Source organism: Athene cunicularia, assembly GCF_003259725.1.
Source record: "Athene cunicularia isolate RWA chromosome 8 unlocalized genomic scaffold, athCun1 chr8_part1, whole genome shotgun sequence".
Lineage (NCBI taxonomy): Eukaryota > Metazoa > Chordata > Aves > Strigiformes > Strigidae > Athene > Athene cunicularia.
The window spans coordinates 3,249,630-3,274,722 of record NW_020799109.1 but is presented as its reverse complement, the minus strand read 5'-3'; the positions used below and the strand labels follow the sequence as shown (position 1 = coordinate 3,274,722).

At 42.0% G+C, this 25,093-nt stretch overlaps 1 protein-coding gene across 2 annotated transcripts in view; it reads left to right on the top strand.

Moving 5' to 3' along the window:
- PATJ (PATJ, crumbs cell polarity complex component) overlaps nt 1–24,888 on the top strand; it is a 148,003-nt gene extending 123,115 nt beyond the window's left edge. The window contains exons 32-41 of one of the 2 annotated variants that reach the window (XM_026853925.1): nt 3,917–4,000; nt 5,986–6,179; nt 7,956–8,103; nt 9,279–9,365; nt 12,232–12,349; nt 13,846–13,883; nt 14,159–14,281; nt 15,371–15,475; nt 19,017–19,120; nt 22,604–24,888. In XM_026853925.1, the coding sequence (XP_026709726.1) occupies nt 3,917–4,000; nt 5,986–6,179; nt 7,956–8,103; nt 9,279–9,365; nt 12,232–12,349; nt 13,846–13,883; nt 14,159–14,281; nt 15,371–15,475; nt 19,017–19,120; nt 22,604–22,631 (1,029 nt within the window). In that variant the 3' untranslated portion in view covers nt 22,632–24,888. Of the gene's footprint in view, nt 1–3,916; nt 4,001–5,985; nt 6,180–7,955; nt 8,104–9,278; nt 9,366–12,231; nt 12,350–13,842; nt 13,884–14,158; nt 14,282–15,370; nt 15,476–19,016; nt 19,121–22,603 lie in introns of both variants that reach the window. The other variant, XM_026853924.1, reaches the window with a different exon arrangement.
- Nucleotides 24,889–25,093: the final 205 nt, after the last annotated feature.

Sequence of the window (25,093 nt, the reverse complement as noted above, 5' to 3'; positions counted from 1 at the left end):
AGGTTTGATAAGCCTTGCTGCTTTTTAACAGGTTTGGTGCATAACATATACAAACCAGGTATGCTCTTGCCATGTTTGGGAACTATTCTGGCTTGTAGGTGATTTTTTTTTTTAGCCACATGATATAGATAGTTTTAGTGCATTCATCTTCATTTCAAGGGACTGCAGGCCCTTCAATAGCCTTCAATATAATTCAGCAGGATGGCAAGCTGAGTAGCAGCAGACAAATTCCCTTCTACTTTATCTTGCAGAGTTTTCACGGTTGGATAGTCTAAGTTTACACCTGCAAGCATGGACTTTGTTTAGCATAGAAAAATGCTGTTTATATGCCCTGGCTTGTATTCTGCATCCTTCCGTTCCATGCAAGAAATGTTCAGCTTTGCATTAATTCCCGATTTGTGTAATGGTCCCAGACTATTCTTTGTCAAAATATACAAAGATTAAAGCTCCAGTCTGTTGAATGGATTTGTAAACCTTATGATAAGAAGTATGTGCTTTCAGCAGCTGGATATCTTTCTTTAAACAACTGTGTTCTTGATATGAGAGTGTTTTTATTTCCCCCTTCTGCACAAACAGTTTTTGTGACTCTGCCAAGCTATATCATGGAGTGCCATGATCTATATGAAACTGGTAGTGAAAGGAGATGGGGAGGGATGGGAGTGAAAATCTGTCCAGAGCCACCATGAATTCATAACCTCTCCCTTCCTCCCACTCTACTGATTGATGGATTTGGAACTATTTAGGCCTTGACTTCTAGAGAGATCAAGCACACAACTGAATTTGAAGCTAGTGAGCAGGAGCAGCAGATGTTCAATAACCAGAACTCATCCTTTAAATAAATGCTATGTATTGTTTTAGTCATGATAGATCTTTTTTTTTTTTTTCTGAGGTACTGAGAGCAGAGTTACAGCTTAAATCCATAACACGCCAATACAGTCATTACAGATTAGGGCTTGCTTGGATGGTTGGAGTGTGACATTACATCCTGTTATTGCATAAACCTCTTTAAAATAATGATATAATTAAAAATGTTCAGTAACATCAGCAGTTTGTTTTTAGTGATTTATCATGGATGATCAAAACTAACAAGAGTTTTATTCAGATCCCACTAGATCCAATGGAAAAAGATTACTTCTGGGTTAAATATACTCTGAGCTGATCCCAGACGTATCAGAGGAAAGATGTCTGTTAATCAGAGTTTATAAGCTAGGGAAGGAATGACTCTCATATTTATGTTCATGGATTATTTAAACATCTTTACGGTAAATTGTGGATGCATTGCTTCATTCTGGTTTTAATTGATTTGATAAGCCTGATTCAAATACACTACTTTAAAAAAAAAACCAACAAAAAATCTAGTTAGGAAAAACAGTGCTTTGGCAGGTCAGTGAGATGTTTCCTTCTTCAGGGTAGGCACAGACCAAACAGGAATGTACCTTTTCATGCCATATGTATTTTTAGTTCTAGGTCTGGCTTCTAACACGTGCAGGAACCGCAGTGTAATGCTGAATTGTTGCCTTTACAAATAGATGATGCAGATTGTTCAAACTGATAACATTCGGTGGTTCCTGAATCTGAGCTTTAGGTATGTGCAGTTTTACATTTAATAATGCAGTACTGGGAAAAGCTGGTAACTCCAGTTTGTTGACCATTTTTAAAGCAACCGCAGATGGAAAACAAAGAAATGTGATTGAAAGCTCCTTGCTCAGAGGTTAGGAAATATCAGGTTCAATACTGTCCGAAAGTGTTTGATTTGACCCTCTTGTGCACGTGCCCAGTCTGCTGTTCCGTGGCCACATAGCCATTTTTCTACCAAACCTTGTGTTTGTCCACTGCCCTTGGACACCCTTGTTGAATGATGCTGTCTTTACAAGCTGGTTGATATCTTGTGTTATCTCATTGGCCACTTCTAAATGCCTTCCTTTGTTAAGTGTTTTAAAAAGTAAAAGTGAAGAGTGCTATGGAAGTTCTAAACCACAGACTCAGCTTTTTCTCACAGTTACCCGTGATCAGCCTCAGGTGAAAAAATATACATCACTGTCACCCTCCTGGCTTTCACCCAGGCAAAAGTCTCTTGTGTTGACTTAGAGTTACATGATCATTTTTAAAACAAAGGTAACTGGGGGCAGAAAAAACAACCAAAACCAAACCAACCAAACAAAAACCCGCAACAAGCAAAACCCCGTAACTGAAAGAAGATCTAAGGCACGTAGTGGAGGATTTTGGCAGCGCTGCCGAGATGGACGTGGGATGTTACTCAGTTCCGCTGGTAATAGCTGCCTCAGTTGTTTTCAAGAAAACCCTGCAGTTGCCAGTGGTGTGTGTGTGTATATATATATATATATATATATATTTTATTTTTTTTTTTTAATTTTTTTTTTTTTTTAAATCAAACTGTTCTGTTGATTTTTCTTAATCACCTTGGTACACAGCTCATAGTTTTTTGCCTTCATTTATGTAGATTGAAATCTTTTCTCCCCATCTGGGGCACTCGTATCAGCTGTAATCCATTTGTGATTAAAATCCTTCAGGCTTTTTGCAGTGACTGGTGTATATGTATCAAAGAGGAAGCTTGTGACAGTGGTGCTGTGCTCCAGCAGGAGCAGAGGGGTTGTAGATACAAGTCCGTATCACTAAATAAGGTGTAGTGGGAATGAAAGAGAATAATGCTCTCAATGTTGTCTTGATCTGAGCATTAGCTTAAGGGCATTTGAGTTTTCTTTCTGTTCAACGTGCACCATGCGCGCTGGGAAAGGATCGCAAGGCAACACAGGGGGAGTTAACTCGGTGATGAGAGATGTAGTATCTAACTGTGTTTTCAAAACACGAAGGTACTTTGTTCTACCCCAGCAGCTATTTCCTGCTCCTGCTCCAGGAAGGCGGTGCACAGCGGGGCTCGCACGCTGCTAACCTCGCCGCCTTTTGTTACAGACGCCACGGAAAGTCTCTGACTTGTACGTCAAACTGCTGAAAGAACTTCACAACCATAGCGGTTTTGGAGGGTATATTTGCCTGAGAACGGGTTATTCAATACCTACGTATCTAATTGAAAATCACCACTTATTAATTCAGAACCCTTTTAGTCTTCTGTTCCAAGGCTGGGTGTTTGCTGTTGATGTTGGAGAGGGGAGCACGTTCTGCACAATGAAGTGTCCCATCCTGGTAGCTGTCAGGACTGCAGCTGAAGCCCTGTAGCAGGATGTTCACCTATTTGTTTCAGGAAAAAAAAAAAAAAAAGGAAAAAAAAAAAAAAAGAAACAAACCAGAACAATGCAAAGGGAAAGCACCAGCAAGAGAACAGTATGTTCTTTGTAATGCTTTTTCTTTGGGGACATCTATTGCTGGCAATAAGATTAAATCACTGAAACCTTCCCTGAAGCTACATCTGCCACTGCCTACATTTTCCAACCTCAGTAATAAACTAACATTTGCCATTGTTCGTTTCTTCTGGATTTCATTTCTTACAGATTTAACCAGCGCTATTTACCACAAGGCATTCAGTTCTTGCTTAAAGCCGAGATCTATGCCAAGTCCCTAAAAATATTCATAGCTCCAAAGAATCTGGTTTTAAATAATATCATAAAAAGTAGACGATATTAATACAATGGTTCACACCGAGTTCACATACTGCTGATGCCAATGTATAAAAGTGATGGAAGCCTAAGAAGCTCTAGACAAGACTACCCTGAAGTGGTGAACAAAATCCATTTTACCTTTTCACTGGCTATCTGTATTTTGATTATGGCAGTAATTTTCTGATCCCAAAATATTTTAAAAAGTATGTAAAACTGTGTTAGAGTCTTGCTCATCCTGACATGGAGTGCTGTGCATTTTTACTGCAGAGCAGCGGGCTGTGGGGTGGGTCACGGCTGCCAGTTTGGGAGGGAGGACTCACGCCACCCCCTTGTTCCCACAGGATGCCATAGTGATCCATGAAGTTTATGAAGAAGGGGCAGCAGCCCGAGATGGCAGGCTTTGGGCCGGCGATCAAATTCTGGAGGTAAATGAGTCTCTCTGTGTACCTACTCGCTTGTATCTTTGCCGTGTGTACTTGTGGTTGATGCAGCGTGGGTTTCTTGTAAGGAAAAGAGAGATCATGGAGTAGGATCCATACCTGAAGCTGCTTTTTTGTCACTAAGAACATCCTGACAAATTCATATTTCCTTATGTATTCATATAAACTGAAGGTACAAATTGAGAATATATTAAATTTAATCGAGCAAGGCAGTTCTCGAATTACATAGTTCAGCTGTCATGTCCAATAGCTCAGTATTATTCATCTGTTTAATCTTTCATTCGGAAGCCTGCGCCGCTGCTCCGCTATCTCCGGGCTGCCTGCAGACCCAGTGCTGAGCTGGGCAAAGGCTGGGCGAGGAGGTGAGGGTGGCCGTGGCATCCCCGCCAGCATCCCCGCTGACAAACTCCCAGTGCCCGCCCGCAGCCGTGCTGGGGGAGCCACCGGCCCCTTCAGGCCACTCTTCGCAAACCTGCTGAATGCACACAATTATTTCTGTGAATAAATGTAGTGGTTTTCCCGCAGACAAGCATGGAAATGGAGGAGGGAAAGGGTTAAGAAAGAAGTGTTGGCCTGCAAATGAAACTTGCGTCAGGCAGGGGTTCTGCACAGCTGCTTGCAGTGTCTCGCTGTCAGATCAGGACAAATTCCCAGCATGGCCATTAAGGCTTTGGTGTGTAGGGTTAGAAAAATAGCAAGGGGTACTTGGGGAGCTGTCTTTACAGCTCTTGCATTGAAAATATTTTTTTTAGCGTTAAGGCTGAATGTTGTTTTCGTTTTATAAATAACTGTGTATTAACAGAGCACAATAATTAGGGGATAAAAATGGGGAAGGTTAATTAATTCTTCTCTGGCCAAACAGGAAAGTGCTAATGTTTGTGTGCCATAATATTGTTATTATTTCAGCTTATAAAAGCCTTACTAATGAATCAAAAAGATGACTCTGAATTAGTTTCAGATTAGTATGATAAAGCACATGAAGATGCCTGCGTTGAGAAAAGAATACCGATGCAGTGTATAAATAAGTCAGTGCAGAATTAGTACAAAATAATATAATTACTATAGATTAGGTTTAATTATCTTAACGTAAAATTAAGTATGATTATAACCTTGCATATTTGGAAATACCGAGAAATATTTTCATTGCCTTAAAACTTATTATGTTGTGTAAGTGGATTACCATTGCATTGTTATTCAGTTACAGTTCATGCTACTTCCTAAAGAGACTTCAAAAATATTTAAGCACTGATATTTTTTGGTATTAAGAAATAAAAGATGATTTTTTCAACAGCATATTGGCAGACACCTTCAAGGGTGTCTGTGGATCGGACCTGGCAAAATTAGGAGATTAAGTTTCAAGTTGCAGTAGGTGTTTTAATACTTGAGCATTCAGTCAGAACTTCTTGTTCTATCTGATATTACTAAAATGCTCAAACATTTTCAGGTTATCGTAAGAGAAATGTCATTGAGTGCTCCAGGAGCGGTCTTGTGTGCCATCTATTGGAACAAAGAAAAATAACCATTTAATATGTCCTGCCTGAGATTTGCCATTGGCATTTGCTAATGTTTCTTATTCCTTCTGTCTGCGGCTCGGCAGCGTTGTGAAGCCGGGGGAGAAGGAATCTGAGCAGTAAGAGATAGAGGAAGCTCAAAGGAGAACATTCCACTTTGTCTAGTCGTCAGAAAGAAGCATTGTTTGAGGTTCCAGCATTTAAAAAGCAGGGAAGAACACCCACAGAACGTAGAAGCCAAAATGTTTTGATTATTGTGATTTACTCCAGGCAGTGGCACAAAGCACCGAACTCTCACTCGGTAGGAGATCCAGGAGCTCGGCCCTCTGGAAACAGGAGCACTAAATTAGAGTGCCAAGGGGTGTCAATTTGACAAATTTGTCCTGTCACACAAGGGTATGGTGTGATGAAAAGATCATTTATACATGTCATTTGGAAAGAAAACACTGATTATTTCAGGTGAACGGGATCGATCTGCGGAACGCCAGCCACGAAGAAGCTATCACTGCGCTGAGACAGACGCCCCAGAAGGTGCAGTTGGTTGTTTATAGAGATGAAGCACATTACAAAGATGAAGAAAACTTAGAGATTTTCTATGTAGATATACAAAAGAAAACGGGCCGAGGCCTAGGGCTCAGCATAGCTGGAAAACGGTAAGAGCATCTCTCTGATCAGACCACGATTCATATGAGAGCTGTTTTGTGTTTTGCTATATGAACAACTGTAGCTATTAAATGGAATATAAAAGAAAGGAAAAACTGTGTAAGGAGCAGAATTTGGTATCTAAATATCCTCAAGGATGCCATGGGGCTGTAGTCGTGGCTCCTCTGTCAGAGGGAGGACAGACCAAAGGCTGCTTCTGCCCGGGAGAGTTCCCAGCGAGCGGCACAGCGTAGGCGGCCAAGGGGGCACGTGCAGAATCAGGAGCTCACAGGTCTGGGTGGCTTCAGCGTAGCTTGGAGGCCCTAACCATGGCTTTTCGGATTCCAAACTGGGGGAGAAACCGTCCTGTTTCCAAATGCCGGGATATGCCTTTGAAAATGGATTTGTGAGTTAAATCTAGCTCCTACTCGGGTTCCAAGGGACCGATGTCAGTGGAAGAGAAGAGGCTGAGTTAGACCTGAACCCTGAACAGCATCCAGGTGACAGACCGTGTTCTGTGAGCACAGAGCAAAATCTGAGATACGGTGGTAGGTAACAGCTGCTTAATAAAATGTGGCTTTTTACTGATGTATTCCTAAACCATCGCTATCAGATCATTCAAACCAGAGCACTGATAGATTTAATCTTTGTTTGCTAGAAGAGATTTACAGCATGACACTGGCGAGCACTTGCTCAGTGTTGGTGCGTAAGACTCGTATGGTTGCTCTTCTCTATTGTCAAAAAAAATTTATTTTCTCAATTACAAATTGTCGTGTCATTATCCTGACTGCGTATGGTCAGTAAACTTTCCGCAGCAGATTTTTACAAGAGTGGTGATGTTTAACCCAGGTGTTGTGAGCAGATTGCAGGTTGGGTAATTAATTTAGCTTATGTAAATTACCCTACAGATGGTAATCGCAGTCTCCAGCCCTCCCACGTTTGCTTCAGTGCAAAACTTTCTGTACTACTGCTAAGTGCTTCGCTTGTGGAGATTTCCACCTTCGAGGTAGCCCAACTTCTAAACTCGATTAAATGATACCCAGGTATAATTCAGGTTCTGAAGTGGTGTGTCCTTCGGGGTGAAGGATACCAAATGCCAAACCTTGGCATTGCAGCTGGCACCAGCTCGCACCAGAGTGAGCCCCAGGAGCTGGGGCCAGCACAGAGGGGTCTGCAGCCTCTGGGAGGGGGCTCCCCTGCGAGGAGGCTGGAGCTGATAAATAAAAAAATACATTCCCCTCATCTGCCAGGCCTGCTGCTCTCATAAGCCTCACTGCCTGCTGCAGGCAGACAGCCACAGAGCTGGATTTTCTGCTGCATAACTCATGTGCAAACTATAAAAGTCTTTTCTGCAGACTTCTTGTTCTTCTGTTGGGGGCCTCCAGGCTTCTAGAAAAGAAACTGAGCTGAACCTTTAAGGGGAATATAGGAAAAAAAAATATAATATGAGGCTGCATAATTCATATCAGGCACATCAGGAGATAGTTTAACTCCATCCTAGACCGATCTTTGGCTTTACTCATACAAGTGGTATTTTTCATGAATCTTTATGGATCGTGCAGTCAGAACTAATGGTTCAAGGGGAAAGACAGCATTAAATATAGCCAAACATGCCTTGGTTTTAAAACTTGTGGATTTTTTATGCTCAAACAGTTGAATGAGGTGTGAAACTAGTTCTTCCTCTGCTCACAGGTTTCTTTTAATGTCTTTTAAATGCAAGTAATCTAAATTGGTCTCCCAAAGAATATTGGATTGTGTAATTAGCCATATGCTTCTTGCATTGTTAGAAATGGAAGTGGAGTGTTTATCTCTGACATTGTTAAAGGAGGAGCTGCAGACCTAGATGGAAGATTAATTCAAGGAGATCAGATTTTGTCTGTAAATGGAGAGGATATGAGAAATGCCTCACAAGAGACAGTTGCCACTATACTTAAGGTGAGTACGTAATACATTTTAAGATATTGAATTGCAGTTACTGACACTATGCAAGGTAATTATCCTGAAGTGCTATTTACACATACACAGGACAGCTTGAACTGATTACCAAGACAGGAATTTCATCTGAAATAACTTTAGGATATTCATTTAAAATCACTTCTTCATGTATATTTAGAAGTGAGATGATATGAAGTGGGAAAACAAAGGCACATGTAGTATTTAGGCATTTATTTGAAAATGCAACTGTGTATTTCATACGTTAGAAAAATATTTGGAAACTTGAGAGGCATACAAATCAGAAACGAAATAAAATGCCTTTGGCTTTGCTGTACTTAACCTGCAGCTATAAAATGGCAGCTTAAATCTGTTTCTGCACAGCTTTCCATCTTGCAGGAGTGATTTTATACTCTAAAGTTATACAGTCTGGGAGAATTTTGCTTTTTTTCCATTATAAAAGGCATGTGGCTGTTTGAGCTGGAGGAGAGGGCAGGGGATGGCCTGGCTGCGTGTGCCTGACATTAGCTCCTCTGTACAGCTCCTGGGCCCAACAGCCTGTACCAAGGATGAAAGGACGGGTGGGAGCGATGCTGCAGACCCCTTTCTGTTCAAAACTGCAGCTGGAGACAAGGGCTTTTTCCCTGCCATCACCACTAGTGTTCCTGCATATGATTTCTTTCATTCTTGAAGGGAAAGGCTAATTATTTCCTTGCTTTTTCCATTCAAAGTTGGTACCTGGCCAAAACTTTACCTATTTAAGAATTGGAAATTGGTGATAGGAGGGTATATTATTAAGTTGAATACATATGTGTTAAATTCACCCTTTTCTGCAGCATTTTTCCTCTGAAGTGTTTATTATGAGTATAGTTTGTGGCAAACATCTGTTAAAAAGTTGGGGACCTTTTGTTTAGTTTTTATTGAGTAATTGGCCATCTACAGTTTGCCAGTAGGAAGATTCATACTGACTTCAGCAACCAGGATAGACCTTCAGGATAAACCTAAATCCAGGGACAGGCACTTTTTACATTGTCTAAATACAAACGTTAACGTTTTGAGCATTCCTTGTGGTTTTCTTCATAAAGTTGTGGTGCTGAATATAAACAAAATTCTCTCCAGGAGAGCATGAAATATTATACGTCTACTTAAAATACTGTACGTTGTGTTTTTTTTCCAAGTGTGCCCAAGGCCTAGTGCATCTTGAGCTTGGGAGATTGAGAGCTGGATCGTGGCTATCATCACGGAAAACATCCCAGAACAGTCAGGTTAGTGACAAATTCATGTGTGTAAAATGGAGCTGTGGAGAGCAGGGCACCAGACAGTGCACGGGGTTGCACGTGAGGCTCAGCCCTTCCATAGACACTTACTGCTGAGGATGTGGAACAAAATACTTTATCTCAATAATTTTCTGTACTGAACTGCAAAGTAAGTATCACACTGAAACGCTGATTAAGTAGAAGAGCTAGTTCATGTATTTTTTGGTTTAAGGAGTGTCTTCCTGAGACACACCAAAAATATGTAATATGTTTCCCAAATGATGATGCCCAGAATTTTTTTTAAGACCTACAAAAAATGCTGAATGTAATTTCTGCAGCTGTTTTGTCAATCAAAATGAGTTAATGAAACTGAACTGTATCTTTGCCTATCTTATGGCAGAACCACATGAGAGCTGCTTTGCTCTCAAAGAAAACACAGAGCAATTTCCTGCTTCACTTGCTTTTTACCTGAAGCGAGGACAACAATTCATTTTTCAATCAGTGGAGGGCTTTTCCCCTCTCCCTGCACCCCCAATCAGCTCAGACACTGATACAGTTCGTATTAAAGTCCGAGTATTGCAAGGGAGAAAAACAAGGCAGGATGACTTAGAAAACTTCTTTTAATGGATTTTCCTTCCAAAGAGACTGCTTTGCCATTATATTTAAGTTGCCAATGTCCCCGAGAGAGACGAGCTGTGCTATTGCTGTGGAGTATTTTGCCCCCTCTCTGCCCAGGGGCAGCTGTCAGGGACCTGGGGGACATTGTTTGGGGGACGTTGCCCTCTCACACTGATGTGCAAGGAGGCAGGAGGGGCTGCACACTGGTGGGATCCAGCCCAGCCACCACAAGTGCTAAAAGAAGGGCTTGGTTTTGGAAATGGAAAGGAGGAGTCGTAGGAGGCTTAGGGGGGGATGTAAGTTAAAACAGGAATGCTTTTAAGGAGGTCAGTAAGAGGGGAGGCTTGTCCTTGATATCGTGCATGAACAACCCCAAACCAGTGCCAAAATCATAGTCATGTGGCGTGATTTCTTAACTTTCTAAAGGCCAGCAGTGATCCAGCCTGCTGTCTGTGTGGTGAGGTGTGAGGAAGGGGCTAAAGAGCCTGCAGCCATGTGGGAACAGCTGGACTAAGCCCAGCTTTAAAAATAATGACTAAATGTGATTGGAGAAACATCTGCACTGCATGCAGCAGGCAAGGAGAAATGAAATAACAGAGGGAAACGATACTGATTGCAGTGAGTAGAGACAGCAGTCTTGGGCATTACTTTTTTTTTGGTCATTGTATCAACAGCTAGCTTAAGCAAGAGCAGCGTGATCAAAAAGTGATGGTTAAAAATTATCCACCTAGATTTATAGTGTAAAATTCATAGCTGAAAGGGAAACAAAATGCCATAGTATCTAACGTGATTCTAGGTAGAAAATCAGATCAAACAGTGTCGTCCCCCTTTCTTCATAGCATGAGAGGTTTTTGCAGAAACCTGGTCATTTCTGTATTTCTTTCAATACAAGAAAACTTAATTGCTGTTCTTAATGCAGAGTCAATTGAGAGTCTTCACTTCACTGCTCCTAAGTGACCTGGTGATTTTGAAAACTGAATAAATGTTTCTTAGCAAAACCATTCCAAGAGTTATAAAAATATTGGCAGATAATACAGCAAATCAGCTTGAGTGATTTGCACAACTGCGAGCGATGTTTTCGAAGCTGCTGGCCAAGAGCATCCAGAACTTTTGTCCTCACTTGGCTTTTTTCTTGGTCCGTTGCATACCTTTAAGGGTAGAAATCTAAGCCTTGTGGTGCAGGACAGTGATTTCTTTCACGCGCATTGCAAATTATGTTAACTGAGCCATGAATTGGCAACTAGAGGTGGAAACTGTGCTCTGCCTGTTGTTCATCACTGACAGCTGCACCCTGGTCAGTTCAGATAAACGCTGCCAGAGCTTTTGATTCACCCCCTAATGCATTTAGAGGGAGAAAGATCTGCTGTGGATGGAGAAGTAGAGACCATATTTTTGTTTTCTGTAAGGCAGCTTAGTTGAAAAGGTCTGGCCCTCAGTGAAACCTGTTGTTCAGATGCACTTCCTAAATTGATAATGATGTTTCCTCAAGAGGCAGAGTCTGAAGATAAAGCCACATATAGAGATAGGGAAAAGGAGGGCTGGAAATGGATGGCCAAGAACTGGTACCATGCACAAGCAGCTATCTTGGGAGGCTCTCCCTTTTGTCAGCTGTAGTGGACCGGTGTCTCATCCTGCACCTGGGATGTTACTCTGGAAATAAGAGTAGATTCTGGGCCAGAGGAACAGGGGCGATTACAGGCACTTATAATGGGACAATGTATTCAGCTGAAAGAGCAAAACCTGTAGATTACTGCTGTGTAACAAGATGGGTGTCAGTGTTGTCCCCAACTTGTGTGAGAGGAGGAGCTGTTCCATGTCCCGCTGGGTGCCTCATGCACGCCCATCACAGGGTGAGGTGCCTGCAGGGTGCGTCATGGGGAGGGTGCCCACAAGCTTCAGCAGCAACCATCATCTCCCCTTCTCCTCGGGTTCAGAGACACACTGCAAATAAGCAAAGGAGGGAGTTAATCCTACCTCCCCGTGGCCTCTAGGGCAGACCTGAACAGCGTCAGGTAAGGGAGCGCAGTGCTGTTGTGTCACACTGCGAGCAGCTCTGTGGGTGCGCCCACAACTCGGGGGCAGATTTGGGTAGGTTCCCCCTTTGGAAATGAAGTTGGAGAGGTTTGCATTTGCGTGGCCGATGTGGTATTTCCACTCTGGTTGGCACAGAGCACAGCTGTGCCCGTATGCTGTGGGAACTGGTTTAACATTAACATTTGGGTTTGACTCACAGGTTTTAATCTATTTTTAACTTCAGGCGAGCCAACAGAGTGTCCACAGCCACTTCCACCCTGCGCTTGCTCCGGTCCTCTCTACCTTACAGAATTTTGTCAGCACGAAAAGATCTTCAGCAGATGTGTCTCAGAGAAACTCAGGTATATCTGGGTGGCTGTCAGAATAGCTGCGTGTTATTTGCTTCATATTTGTGCTGCTTTAAAAGCAAAACTGCATACTTGGATCTGGTTTTCCTGCTCAGCCTCCCAGAAGACGTACCACTGATGTTATAAAGACCCAAACACTTTCCAGCAGATGACATTATTTTTATGTCTACTAGCAGAGTAATGGCTCCTCTACTTTAAAGTGCAGAATTCCTGTGCCCTGCTATTCCCCGACGCCCTTGTCAGAGGCTTAGCACAGGCAAGGTTCTTGCATTAGAAACAGTTTTCTCAGGGAATAAAGCTGCCACCACTTCATTTATATCTTTGTTGCTCTTGAGTGTATAAAGGGGTGTTTTGTAATGAAAAAGTCACAATGCCCAGTTCGCAATTTGCAGATTTAGCAAGTGCTAAATCTACAACCTGCCGTAGCTCGGGGAGAGCCTGCACGTTTGTGTGCTCTGACCTGTGTCAGGTTGGTGATCTCTGCTCGTGTCTGACCATGGGCAGAAGCAGAAGACATTTCTTCTGCCAGCTTGCATGCACTGGAGGAGGTGTGTGGCTTTCTGGGCAGCTTTCCTTGTGCCATTTTGAAGGGCCCTGCAGCACTGAGAGTACATGTCTGCACACCCTGATTCCGTGTCCCCAGGGCTGGGCTTCCCGCTGCCGCAGACCTGGCAGCACCTTGGCAATCCTGCCCTGGGTACTCACAGCAGATATCTGCACAAGCACACGTGCGTGGCCCTGAGAAATACTGATATGTGTTATTAAGAATCGTTAGCTTTTGAAAGAGACTAATTCGGCCTGCCTTTTAAAAGGTTCTTAAAACAGTTTAATTAAAGCTGATAGAATTAGGGGTGGGTTACAGCAGAGCCCAGGACCTGACTACACCATCAGCTTGTTAGGCTGTTTAGTCCCAGATCAAATGATTCCTTTGATGGGTCCCTTCTTTTTCCTTTTTTGTTGTTGTTGTTGTTAATATTTTGAGTGCTTTTAAATGTCCTACATCTAGATTTATGCCAGCCAGACGTCCTGCTTGTCTATTATTTACTAATACAGCACAAATTAGAAGAGGAAATCAAAGGAACCTCAACAGTCTCAGACCAGCCTTGTGCCCTACCCTTTGTGGTTGGGACGCTGTGATTTATGAATAATAAGCCAATCTTTAATTGCGTGAAATGCACAATAGGGCTTTTCTTCAGGCCGGCAGAGTGCTGCTATTCAATAGATTGTGGTGAGCAGTGGCTGCACTACAATGGGCGTCATGGTGGCATCCGTCAGCCGGAGCGATTACATCCGTATTCATCTCTGGGTGAAACAGAAATCCCGTCCTCCTCACGTGAGCAGCACTGCCTGGTTTGGCACAGGAAGGCTCCGCTTCTGCTCAGTGATAACTCTGACTAGGCAGCAAGGGACCATTGTCACCTGACAGTGTTATCTCTTAATTATATTATCTCTTAATTACAGAAGCTAATTGTTTGTTTCTTTATTAGTAGGAGCAGATATGGGCCCAAGGACTGTGGAGATAACAAGGGTCAGTGAGTTATTTTCTATCAATTCAAAAAGCTGACACCTTTAACTGAAGTTGTTAATTTTTATAGCATTTCTCAGAAGTAAAACGGCATTATTTATATTTGCAGTAGGTTGTCGTCTGCCTCTGTAATGGGACCTGCGTGTGTGAGCGTGCGTGTGTCTGTCAAACCTAGATATTTTCTCCCTGTTCCATAAATGAAATGAATCAGTACACTCAACACTGACCTCTACAAGTTGCTCCAGTTGCAAATGTTGTTTTGTTTTGCTTTGTTTTAGGGACCAAATGATGCACTTGGTATCAGTATAGCAGGAGGGAAGGGAAGTCCATTAGGAGATATTCCCATCTTCATCGCTATGATTCAAGCCAGTGGTGTGGCTGCACGTACCCAAAGACTCAGAGTGAGTACAAGGGGTCCTCAATATTTCCTATTTCATCTGCCATGTGTCCCACAGAGAAGGAGCCTCAAGCACTTCTGTATATGCCATCACTTTGGTAACCTCTCATAGACTACTCTGCCTCTCTTTATATAAAAACAAAGCAAACAAAAAAACCCAAAAACCAAACCCGATCTTCTCTTCCCTTTTTTTATATCACATCTTGGGATAATGGCAGTTGTTGCCCACATTGGAAAAGTGTCGTTAAGAGAAAGAACATAAATGCATTTGCAGTTGTCATTGAGTGTGTATGTTCATCCAGACCCAGGGAGGGCAGCAGCAGGCTCTCTGGAAACCACAGGCCTTTTGGGGACAGCAGTCTGGGCATCAAATCAGGTAGAAACCAGATTGGAAGTTCATTCTTTGATCTTAAGGCCTTTGTAAAGAGATGCCAAAATAAGGCACTTAAATCAGACCCACAGGATATGTGGGTTTCCAGGAATGACCATAGTGAACACTTTCAATTTTGGAGAGAGTTTGAAGGAATTATTAGTATTGAACTTATTATGCAGATACACAGGATTGCTTTGGCCCACGAGAGTCATTAGTACATGCTGCTACATTGATGCCATGTCTCTAATAGAATTACACAACAGCACTAAGTGCCAGGGTCAAGATCATTTTTATGTATAAGAAGAAGAAATCATCTGGGTTAATTAGGTTAATATCAAAAGTGCGTGCTTTCCTATACTTCATTCAGCACGTGCATACATAGCCTGTAAGAATATGAACTTGTCTGCATATACAGACACAAACGAATCCTTTCTGGATGGGAGGACAGCAGTGAAAATCTCACTCTCTCTGCTTGCAAATGGAAATAGTAAAAGACAACCCATCTTTGTTTCTCTGATCGCATTGTTATTTTTAAAAAAATCCGTATTGTACTTGCTCTGAAGAATGGTAAATAATCACTGGCAGTGCACAATTCTCACAAAAAGGATCCTGCAAAAGAGAAGCATGACTGTGCGGTGCCAAGTTCACGAGGAATTTTAAGCATTCTTAATTTTAATTTTCCTTAATGCTAGTAATTTTCCATTACTGTTGTACTTTTAGGTTGGAGATCGGATTGTCAGTATTAATGGGCAACCTTTGGATGGGCTGTCTCATGCAGATGCGGTTAATCTACTAAAGAATGCTTATGGGAGCATTATCCTGCAGGTATGGTGATAAATTGAACATGCAGCTGCATGAGGGTAGATAAATGGCATTCAAGAAAAAAAACCCTAAGCATCACTGGCACAAGGCATCACAGAATTGCAGGGTGCTTGCTGATGGGAATTACACAGAATGAAAAGCAAGAAATAATTTTCATTCAAAAATTCTTTATTGCCATTCATACAGGCTGTGAGCATGATTATATAAAAGCATAACAAAGAGAACAAAATAACTTGTTGCTACATGTGATAAATCAACAAGCTTCCAAGGTTTTTTTGTAATTTGAAGTTAACTAGGAACAAGAAATTACGTGTGTGTGTGTGTGTAAGTGTGCATGCCTGCAACTAGACTGTGACCAAACTGCCCACAGTGTTCATTTCCTTGTTCTTGAAAGGGGGAGAAGAAAGAAATGCTAGCAGCATTTAGTAAAAACGATAGCATCATCATTAAGGCAGTGCTGCCTAGAATTGATTATTCTACAGGTAATGAATAATAACACTTCAGAGAGAAAACAGTGTTATCACTGCTGCATTTATATGCTAGCTGAAAGGAAGACATGTTCTGCCACTTTGGTTCTAATTGCTGCTTGCCAGTATATTCATCTTGGGTTTATTTTTATGTTTACACAAAGAAATGGAAAAAAATACTTGCCAGAGAGAATTCAAAATACTTCTCATTTGCAGAATTATTGTAACAATTGGAAAACAAGCTTAAGATGTACCACTAAAATCTACTCTAATTTTCGTTATCATCAAGCCTATTGGATTGGAACACGAGAGATTTTTGCAAGCTTCTTCCTTGCATTACAACACAAATGTGACTATAAGAAATGGGGAGGGGGGGAAAGGGGAATAAAAAAAAATATAATAAACTTAGTTTTAGTCTGGCTTATTCTTTGTTTTGTCTGTCCATGAACTACTGACCTGGTAAGTGATGAGCCAGTTCCAGAGCAGATGGTGTATTTGTGTAGTTCCATTGAAGTCAAAGGAAATACACAGATATACACCAGCTGAGGATTTTCTGTTAAATTATAGTTATCATATTGTTACTAACGTTGAGTAAGTTCACTTTTCGTGTCAACGGTATTCCCTGAATAGAAAATGAAAGCTTGCTGCAGAACCCAAAATTGCTAATTTTGGAAGCTGTAATACAGCATATTCCACCTCATCATGTATTTAAAAATATTCCTGATGAAGCACGCTGTCAGTTGGTCGCTCACATAAACAAAGAGGTTCTTCTAGAAATGTCTTTGGGTTTGTCAGTTGACGGTTTTTCCTTCTGCATTTTTGTTGTCTAGCTTAAAATAAGCTTAATAATTCTTACAGATGATTCAGGTTTGTTCTGATAGAATAGTCTGGTTTTCTCTCTTAAAAATCTGTTATGTGAAGGTGGGATGTTACATTTTAATACCAGCAGGGAGTAGTGTTGAAGCCCTGCCGTGAGCACGGTGATGTGGTTACCTTACATGCTAACCACAGGTACTCCTCAATCACCAGATTGCTTTTTTTTTTAAATTATTTTTTATTAAAACAATCTAAATGGAATAATCCTATCGCTGTGATAATCATGACTGATGTGTCATTAAGTAATTCTATTTATTATCAGGTTACACCACTTCATGGCAAACTGCTTTGAAAGGTCAGATAATTGCGTTCAGTGGTGTGGAAAGGCTTATTATCAGTACGTCCTGGGAAGGATGGTAAAGGAGTTTGCAAATGCTGTTTGCAAATGGGAGATTAGGGTCTCAGGGGAACAATCATCCCTTTCGGCTGTTTTGATGCTTTGGTTTAATTTAATTTCTTTTCTGCAGGTGTAGTAATGAGATAAGGGGAAGCTTTTTTACAAGGTTGTTGAACTCTGATATGTTCTTACTGCCAGCTGAAGATTTTTGAATATAGATTGATTTTGCCCTCGTTTTATTTAACAACAAAATATGACAAGTACTGGCTGGCACTCTTTCCCCTACTGCAATGGGAAGGAAAACTTAACAGTGTCTTTCCTAGCTGAGCCAGGTGCAGCTATCTTGTCCGCTGGACCCCTTCATTTAGGGCATCTGAGAACCTGAGTCCGGGGATGCAAAATTTGCATGAGAACTAATCTTCCTTCCTCGAAAATGCTACCACCCTCTTGGCTTCAAGTGATTAGAAAGAGGGAAATATTGTTGTGGAAGAATTGTGAGCATTCATTTAAAACGGGGGATTTATATAATGGATTTTTTTATTTCGAAAAGGTACGTTTCCCTTAAGCCATGTTCACAGCAAGGAGTGGAAGAAGTACCTGTTAATTTTGATAAAATAAGGCCATAGATAGCTAGAGGAAATATTGAAAATATATTTACTGGGTACTTTCCACTGTCTCTGAGCTGAACTCCTGTGCTGTATAGTAAATGTCAAGCAGAGAAGAGTATTTCATCACAAGGAGATGGAATTAGGGGATAACCACAGCATGTAGTTGTTAGGAAATTGATGTCCTTTCAGCTGTAAAGACTTAAAATCCAAAACACTTCATAGTGGTTTCCTCAAAACTTTTCCCAGAAAAAGCAAAGAACAGAAGATCAGCGTGCCATGGAAGGTTAAAAAAAAAAAAAAAAAAAAAAAAAAAAAAAAGGCTAGAGCGGCCATTGACACTTTGTGTTTAACAAATCCCACGGGCCTGCAAGCTTTTACACTTAAGAGGCTAAACCCCTGTGAAGAGCAAACCCCAGACTTTGGTCTGCAAGTAACTGTTTTCTCGGTATGGCCATAGCTGGCTTTGCACCTGACCTGCACAACATTGACAGGGTTGCTTTAAAAAGCCTGAGCGAGTCTGCTGCCCCACAACCTGTCAAAATATCACTAATGACCATGTGGTGGTAATTCATTATGGTTTCAGAATTATACAGGAACCAGAATTGGCAAGTTTAAGAATCCGGTTTCTTGGATTCACACTGGAAATGGCAGAAAAGTGGAAACCAAGGATTAATTTCTTCCCTGCTCAGCAAACAAAGCAGTGTGAGGTATTTCAGGGCCTTTGCCCGACAGCCCCATGGATCTCGGTACTTTGTTAAAGGCTAAGGTGCTCTCTGTGGGAGACCTTTGCTTTCAAGCCCAATCCTGGACACCTTGTTTTGAGATGTACCTATTTCCTTGACAAAATAACATCTTTTCCTGGATTATCCAGAAAGACTGTTCCTCTCTGCTCAGCATCTGAGTGATAATCATGGTAAAGCAAGAGAAAGATTCAGAGAAAAGTTTGCATTTAACCCCCAGAAAGGTGGCTGCTGCTAACTCTGTTATTTGAAAATACTGAATTACAGAATCACAGAATCATCTAGGTCGGAAAAGACCTTGAAGATCACCTAGTCCAACCTAACATTGCCAATTCTCATTTAGTTCTCATTAGTAGGACATTTAAGGGAGTAGGACTTGTATTTGAAATTTGCTTGGGAAAAAAATCATCAATAATTGCTTTTCCCTAATGTATGGGCTATTTTCTACGTAATTAGCCAAGATGTCTTTGGTATTAAGTGGACACACATAGTATTTCATTGCATCCTTCTGTTTAGGTTGTGGCTGATACCAACATCAGTGCCATTGCTACCCAGCTGGAGAGCATGTCTGCAGGATGCAACCTTAACTCTTCTTCTGAGCATCCTTCTGAAGATCCCGAGTAAGTTCGTACTTAGTCTGCACAGCTGACCTGGATTTCTGTGCGCCTTGCAAGGCAAAAGCCAAGAGTGGTGAAGGAGGTCTCTCCCATTGCTTTTCTCTCTAATTTTCCATCACCTTTAAAATGAAAACTTGTGACCTTCTCCAAGCTGATTACAGACTTGTGTCCATCTTCACCTGATGACAGAAATTGCTTGAGTAAATAAGCACAAAATGTGTTTCCAAGCACTAGTTCTGGAGGCTTTTTTTTAAAAAAAAAAAAAAAATCATCTCCTTTCTTTTCTAATGTGTTATGCTGACATGTTAGTTCTGCCCTTGTCTGTTGGCTTCCTTGCCTGAAAGGAGTTATGGTCGTAGCAATTGGAAATAGTTTGTCATTGGCAGACTAAGGCAAGAGGGTGTTAAAAAGTCTGGTATGAGACACAAATGTTTCGAAACATGTCCCAGAACTCTCTTTGTCGTTTGAATCTTTTTAACTTTACAATTCAAAAAAATCTGATTAAAAAATCTTCTACTTAGAGCACTTCTGTATGGTGATGGAAGTTAAGAGATCCAGCCCTCCCATGACCATGCATCATCCTCCATCGTGTGCTTTTTAGGGCAGCTTATAGCATTCCAGTTATCATTTTGAAATTCATTTGATCTTCGTTCTGGTTTATTAGCTTCATTATGTTTTTCATTTTCATTCTTTGATTCATTATATTTATTTTAAGAGGCTGAGATGCAAGTTGCTGCCCTACCTCAGGGGGTTTTAAGTATACAAGTTAAACTGCGCTGCATTCTCTAGTCTTACAATGTGAGATACTGGTTTTATTGCTGCTCTCAAAGAAGAATTGCTTACTTCACAAAAGGATTTGTATTCTCTTTTCATATCAAAATAGTAAGAAAATTTGAATGTGAAAATATGAAGCAGAATTAGCTAGGAATATGCAGTTGTTCTGTCCTAAAGAAATGGCTAGATATTGGTCATCAGAGGCTGCACCTTTATATAGGTGGAAAATGCCAAACAGCTTTTGTTTTTAGCTGTGAGTGGTCTAAATTCCACCAAAAATCTTCCTCTGCTCAATGTAGACAATAAAAGCCCCTGAAGAGCAGTTCAGGGTCTAAGAGAGAGACTGAGTGAGGGGCTCTCTGGAGTGACGAGACACAGGGGTCTAGGTCAAATATAAGTTGTTAGAAAACAGCCCAAAGAGCCTGCAGTAGAGCTGAGACTATAAACACAGGTGTTCCTGGCTGCACCCTGTCTATTAGACTCATTCCTCTGAAGTCATAAAATAAAATTATGCTGTAAGGAAATTGTTGCAGTTGCCACTTATGCAGACTAAAGATGACAGCTTGGCCGGTAAGAAAGCAAACTGTCCTTTACGTTAATGCAGCGACTGCAGATGAGGGGCACCTCAATTCTGCATCAGAGATAAGTGCTCTTGATGAGTTCTTACGGAAGATAAGTCTTTTCAAATTGAGGAGCTGCAGCACACAGAACAGCGTTTGAACTCCGGGCCATGCAGGAGTGTGTTTCAGCACAAGGGCAAGAGTTTGTGACTGTATGAAAAACTTCTTGATAGATAAACATCTCTGTAAGCGTTCCTTCTGCATAAAGTCCCCAGAGACAGACGTTGCTATTCTAAGTGATATTTATTGTGTTTTCAGAGCACCTCAGCCTAAGATTATTACTTTGGAGAAAGGCTCTGATGGACTGGGATTTAGTATTGTAGGGGGGTATGGAAGTCCCCATGGAGACCTGCCCATTTATGTCAAGACTATATTTGCCAAGGTATTTTGTTTTGTTTTGTTTTTTCCCTTTTTCTGTATTATCTTTAAAAATAAACTTAAGATTTGGCTTGGATAATATATTATGTGGTAGAAAGCAAAACGTACTGTCTAAGCACATTGATGTGAGTAAGTGAACCCAGAACTCACAGCCGGCTTCTCAGTTTATATTTCACATTACTGATGGCTGAAACAAGGTACTTTATCTCAGCAAAATTGCTCTGTGTACTTGGAGAACTTGGTTTTATACATTAAAATATTTATAAGGCAGTTTTATATCTGTAAATCTCAAAATGCCTTGCAAGAGGTACAGAGGTATCCCTTTTCCTACTGTACAGGAGAGGAGATGGTTGCAGAGGTGCTGTATCTTTGTGGCTGAGCTTCAGCTGCAAAACCAGCAATGAGCTCCTGGCCTCAAAGAGCTGCCTCGGTGAGAAAAAACACGGGACGAGGAAAATGTCATACCTTGTGCCTTGATAAAGAATTGGCTTACACATCGGTCCTGGCTGTGGTTGTTCCAGTTTCTTCCTCGTGCCTCTCTGAGCACTCCTGTGGGCTGTCTCAGCCCATCTCTGACCCCAGCCCTGAGTCTCAGAGGAGGACTTGGGGGTCCCAGCCAGGGGTACAGCAGTGGCTCTGGCCACCTAGGCTGAGGAAAAAACAGCCCAGCCCAGCCTCGAGGGCAGACAGCCCCAGAACGGCCACTGGTGTGGAGGGAGAGGTGTCCCTTGCTGGAAATGTGCTCTGCGTGGGCCAGCAAGATACATCAGGCTCGGCCACGTGATGGGAGTTTGGAAATGGGGAGGAGGAAAGGCAAACAGTGGGAATGAGGGATACTTCCCACAAAGTAACTTCCAAGTCAGTCACACACAGTTGTTTGCCCCGTGCCTACTTGCTGTCACTTGTGTCAGCACTTCTGGCAGGGTAGATGATGGCACTAAGAAAACTTCATCTGAAGGTGGAGTAGAAGTCATGTCTTCTCTGCTTCTGCAATTCTGGGGCTCAAACCACAAATATCTGGTCTTTTTACAATTTTCTATTGGAAGATATTATGTCTTTAAATTGATGCTTAAATATACACGTTTCTAGGTGTGAGGAGAGCTGAGAAACCCTAAATCAAAGCCAGAATATACTGCAGTCACTGGTGGGGCCATGGAACAGAAACGGCCCCCAGGAGCTGCCCTGTGGGCAGGGCAGGGCTCAGGATTTAGATAAAAGAGCTGCACTGAGGCCTCGGGAGGAGAACAGCCATGTCTAAAGCTCTGGGGGAGCTTCTCAGGACCTTCAGTGGAGCTCAGCTCCATCCAGGGCTGTTGTGCTGCGTGAGCTCTGCGTCCCTCTCTCCCTCCCCACATTTTAACCTGTTTCTCAGCACTGCCTGCGGAGTGCACTTAAATACTTCTTTAATAAGCCTTTCCATAATCGTAAAAGCCAGAACCAGTCTTTACGCTGCATTTTTTTTCAGGGATGAACCAATTCCCTCCTTCCCAGGGGTATCACCTGCCCGCGCCGCCCCAGACCTTAGAGGGTTGGCTGAGCGACGGGCAACGGTTGAAGCACTCAGGGAGACTTCAGCACCCTCATTCCCCACGTCCCCCGCCCGGTTAGGGTGGGATTTCCAGTGCTGCATCCCTCCTCATTCCATCCATCAGCATTCCGAGAGGCGGGAGGGCTCGGGCTACCCGGCGCTAATGGCTGGCTTTGCTGTTTGCAGGGAGCAGCTGCGGACGATGGCAGACTGAAGCGCGGCGATCAGATTGTAGCAGTTAACGGGGAAGCTTTGGAAGGTGTGAGCCATGAGCAAGCTGTAGCTATCCTGAAGCGCCAGAAAGGAACTGTAACATTAACGGTGTTATCGTGAATGTCATTGCGCTCGCGGAGATAAATACAATTATTTTAGAACATCAGTAGAGCTATAATAGTCCTGTTCGGCCCTGAGCAGGATGTAAAGCAAACCCTGGCAAAAACGAATCGATACTCACCCCATTGCCAGAAAGGGTAGTGTGCATCTCGAGCTTCATTTAGCCTTTCCCATTTATCAGCCTTTCTCCCCGCCCTCCCCTACTTCTGGTGGCTTTTGAGGTTTCTCTGGACAAGTTTAATTAAGAAACTTCAAAGAACAATATCCGTTTTACTTTATTTGTACATCAGTTTATCCCCACTAGTCTGAACGCCAGTTACAACTGCTGAACCTGGAATCAGTTCGCACACAAAAGAGAATTTAGATCATCAACTGATCTCATCTGATGAGCAGAAATAAATGCCGAGTGACTTGTCATCTCACTCATGATTTACTTATGCTAATTGTCCTTTCAAGTATGCCAGAAAACATTAGCAATGTAATTAAATTACCACTGTTCCAAATGATGAAATATCAAATTCTCCTCTGGGAAATTATTTGTGCTCGGCACAGTAAGTCTGATAGTCAAATGTGAACTTCTCATGTTTATCTCTTTGGGTAGGTCTATGGAAGTTAGTCAGAGGTAATTACTGTGATGTGTCAATTTGCAGCCTTTAGCATGAAAAATAAACTAGGGGAGAGGGAAATTTTATTTTTTTAGGCTTTTAAAATGTTTGAGCCTTTTCAGATATTTAGGCAGCATGAACAACAACAACAACCTATCTCGTTCTATTCTAATTATATTTTTAAAGAAGAAGAACTGTGCTGATATATGCCAGGCGTGTTGCATACAAAGGCAGTTGTTGTTGTGCCAAGTTGAAGCATAATTGTTCATCCTGAAACTTTAATGAAGACAAAAGTTTGCTTCGGCAATGTGATCCTGTAATTCTAGTCATGATGGTGAGGAGTCCCTCTGCACATTGTCTTTAAGGATAGTTGAAGTTAATCCGAACCAGCAAAGCATTTTACATTTTCAGGAGTCTCCCCAAGATCAGATAGTACAGGAAGAGGCTTTCACGGATCACAGAGGATGCTTCTCTCCTGGGGCTGCTGGAGTTCAGTTTTGGATAATACCAAACCCCAGGCTGGCTGCCGTGCCCACCCTCCCCAGGGCAGAGCATGCAGAAGAGGCTTCTTCAGCCCCTTCCAGCAAGTCAGATGGCTCAGGCAAGGCCCCGATTATTTTTTTGGTTTAAGCTAAGCCAGGCAAGAGTACGCTGAAGCCCACGAGGAGCCTTCCCAAAGCCTGTCCCGCTCTGCGCGGTGGAGGTGGGATGCAGGGAACATTCAGCCAGAAGTTCACAACGTGATTACGTGTCGCAGCCATTCCTGCAGTGATTATATGACCGTGGCCTTAGTGATTTAGCAAATGAATTTGGCAGGCAGATTAATGGCAATGCAAGTCATTGTGGTTTAATCTTCCTATCCAGAGGAACAGTAGGGTTTTAGAGGAAGCAGCCCAGTCTGATTTGGACTATTTGGTATCATTTATAACGATGATGTAGCTGGGAGAAATGAAGGGGGGGCATATCAAAATTGGCTGCTCATTTTATATGAAAAATCCCTCGAATTAAATGGAAAGAAGATTCAAAATCTGCAGTACAATAACTGAGAAGCACAGGGTTTGTGTTAAAGGTACTGTTGTTTGGTATCTCTGAGCTGGAGCAGGTATTTCCCCATTTTACTGAGAAGAACAGGTACTGAAATGAGGTGACCTGCACTGGAACAAGCGAGCTGTGATCAGCTCCCTTTGAAACGGTTTTCCTTATTTCATTGAAAAGTTTTCTTTTGGTAATCACGAAGTGCATTTAGCCTGCTGGAGCAATTAGTGGGTATGCCGTTAATAGTGCCTGGAAGAGACTTCATGTTTTCAGTGGATTCCCACTGTACTGTTTGATTTGCCAAGTGAAGTGTTAGTGGAACCTCGACTGTAGATACACAGAACTATGTCCAGATGTAGCAAATTGGGAGAATTTTTAACAAACTGCCTTTGGTTGCAAAAGTATCCAAGGCATGCAGAAGTTAAGGGTGGCTAGGTGAAGTGTGAAGAGGTACCCTCAGAAATCCTGTATGGAATTTATGAACAGAATGTAATGATTCCTCTGCCTGATTATGTTTTTATAACCGCTGCATTCCTACTTTAAGATGTTGCCACATTTAATCTATGAAGTTTTACACGGCTATTTATTAGCCTATTATGCACATACTGTTCATATACATAAAGAATAGAATTTATGGGCTGAGATATTTTGCACTTCTCATTGCTCAGAATGAGAGAGAACATTTTCTGCTTCTTGTAATTTG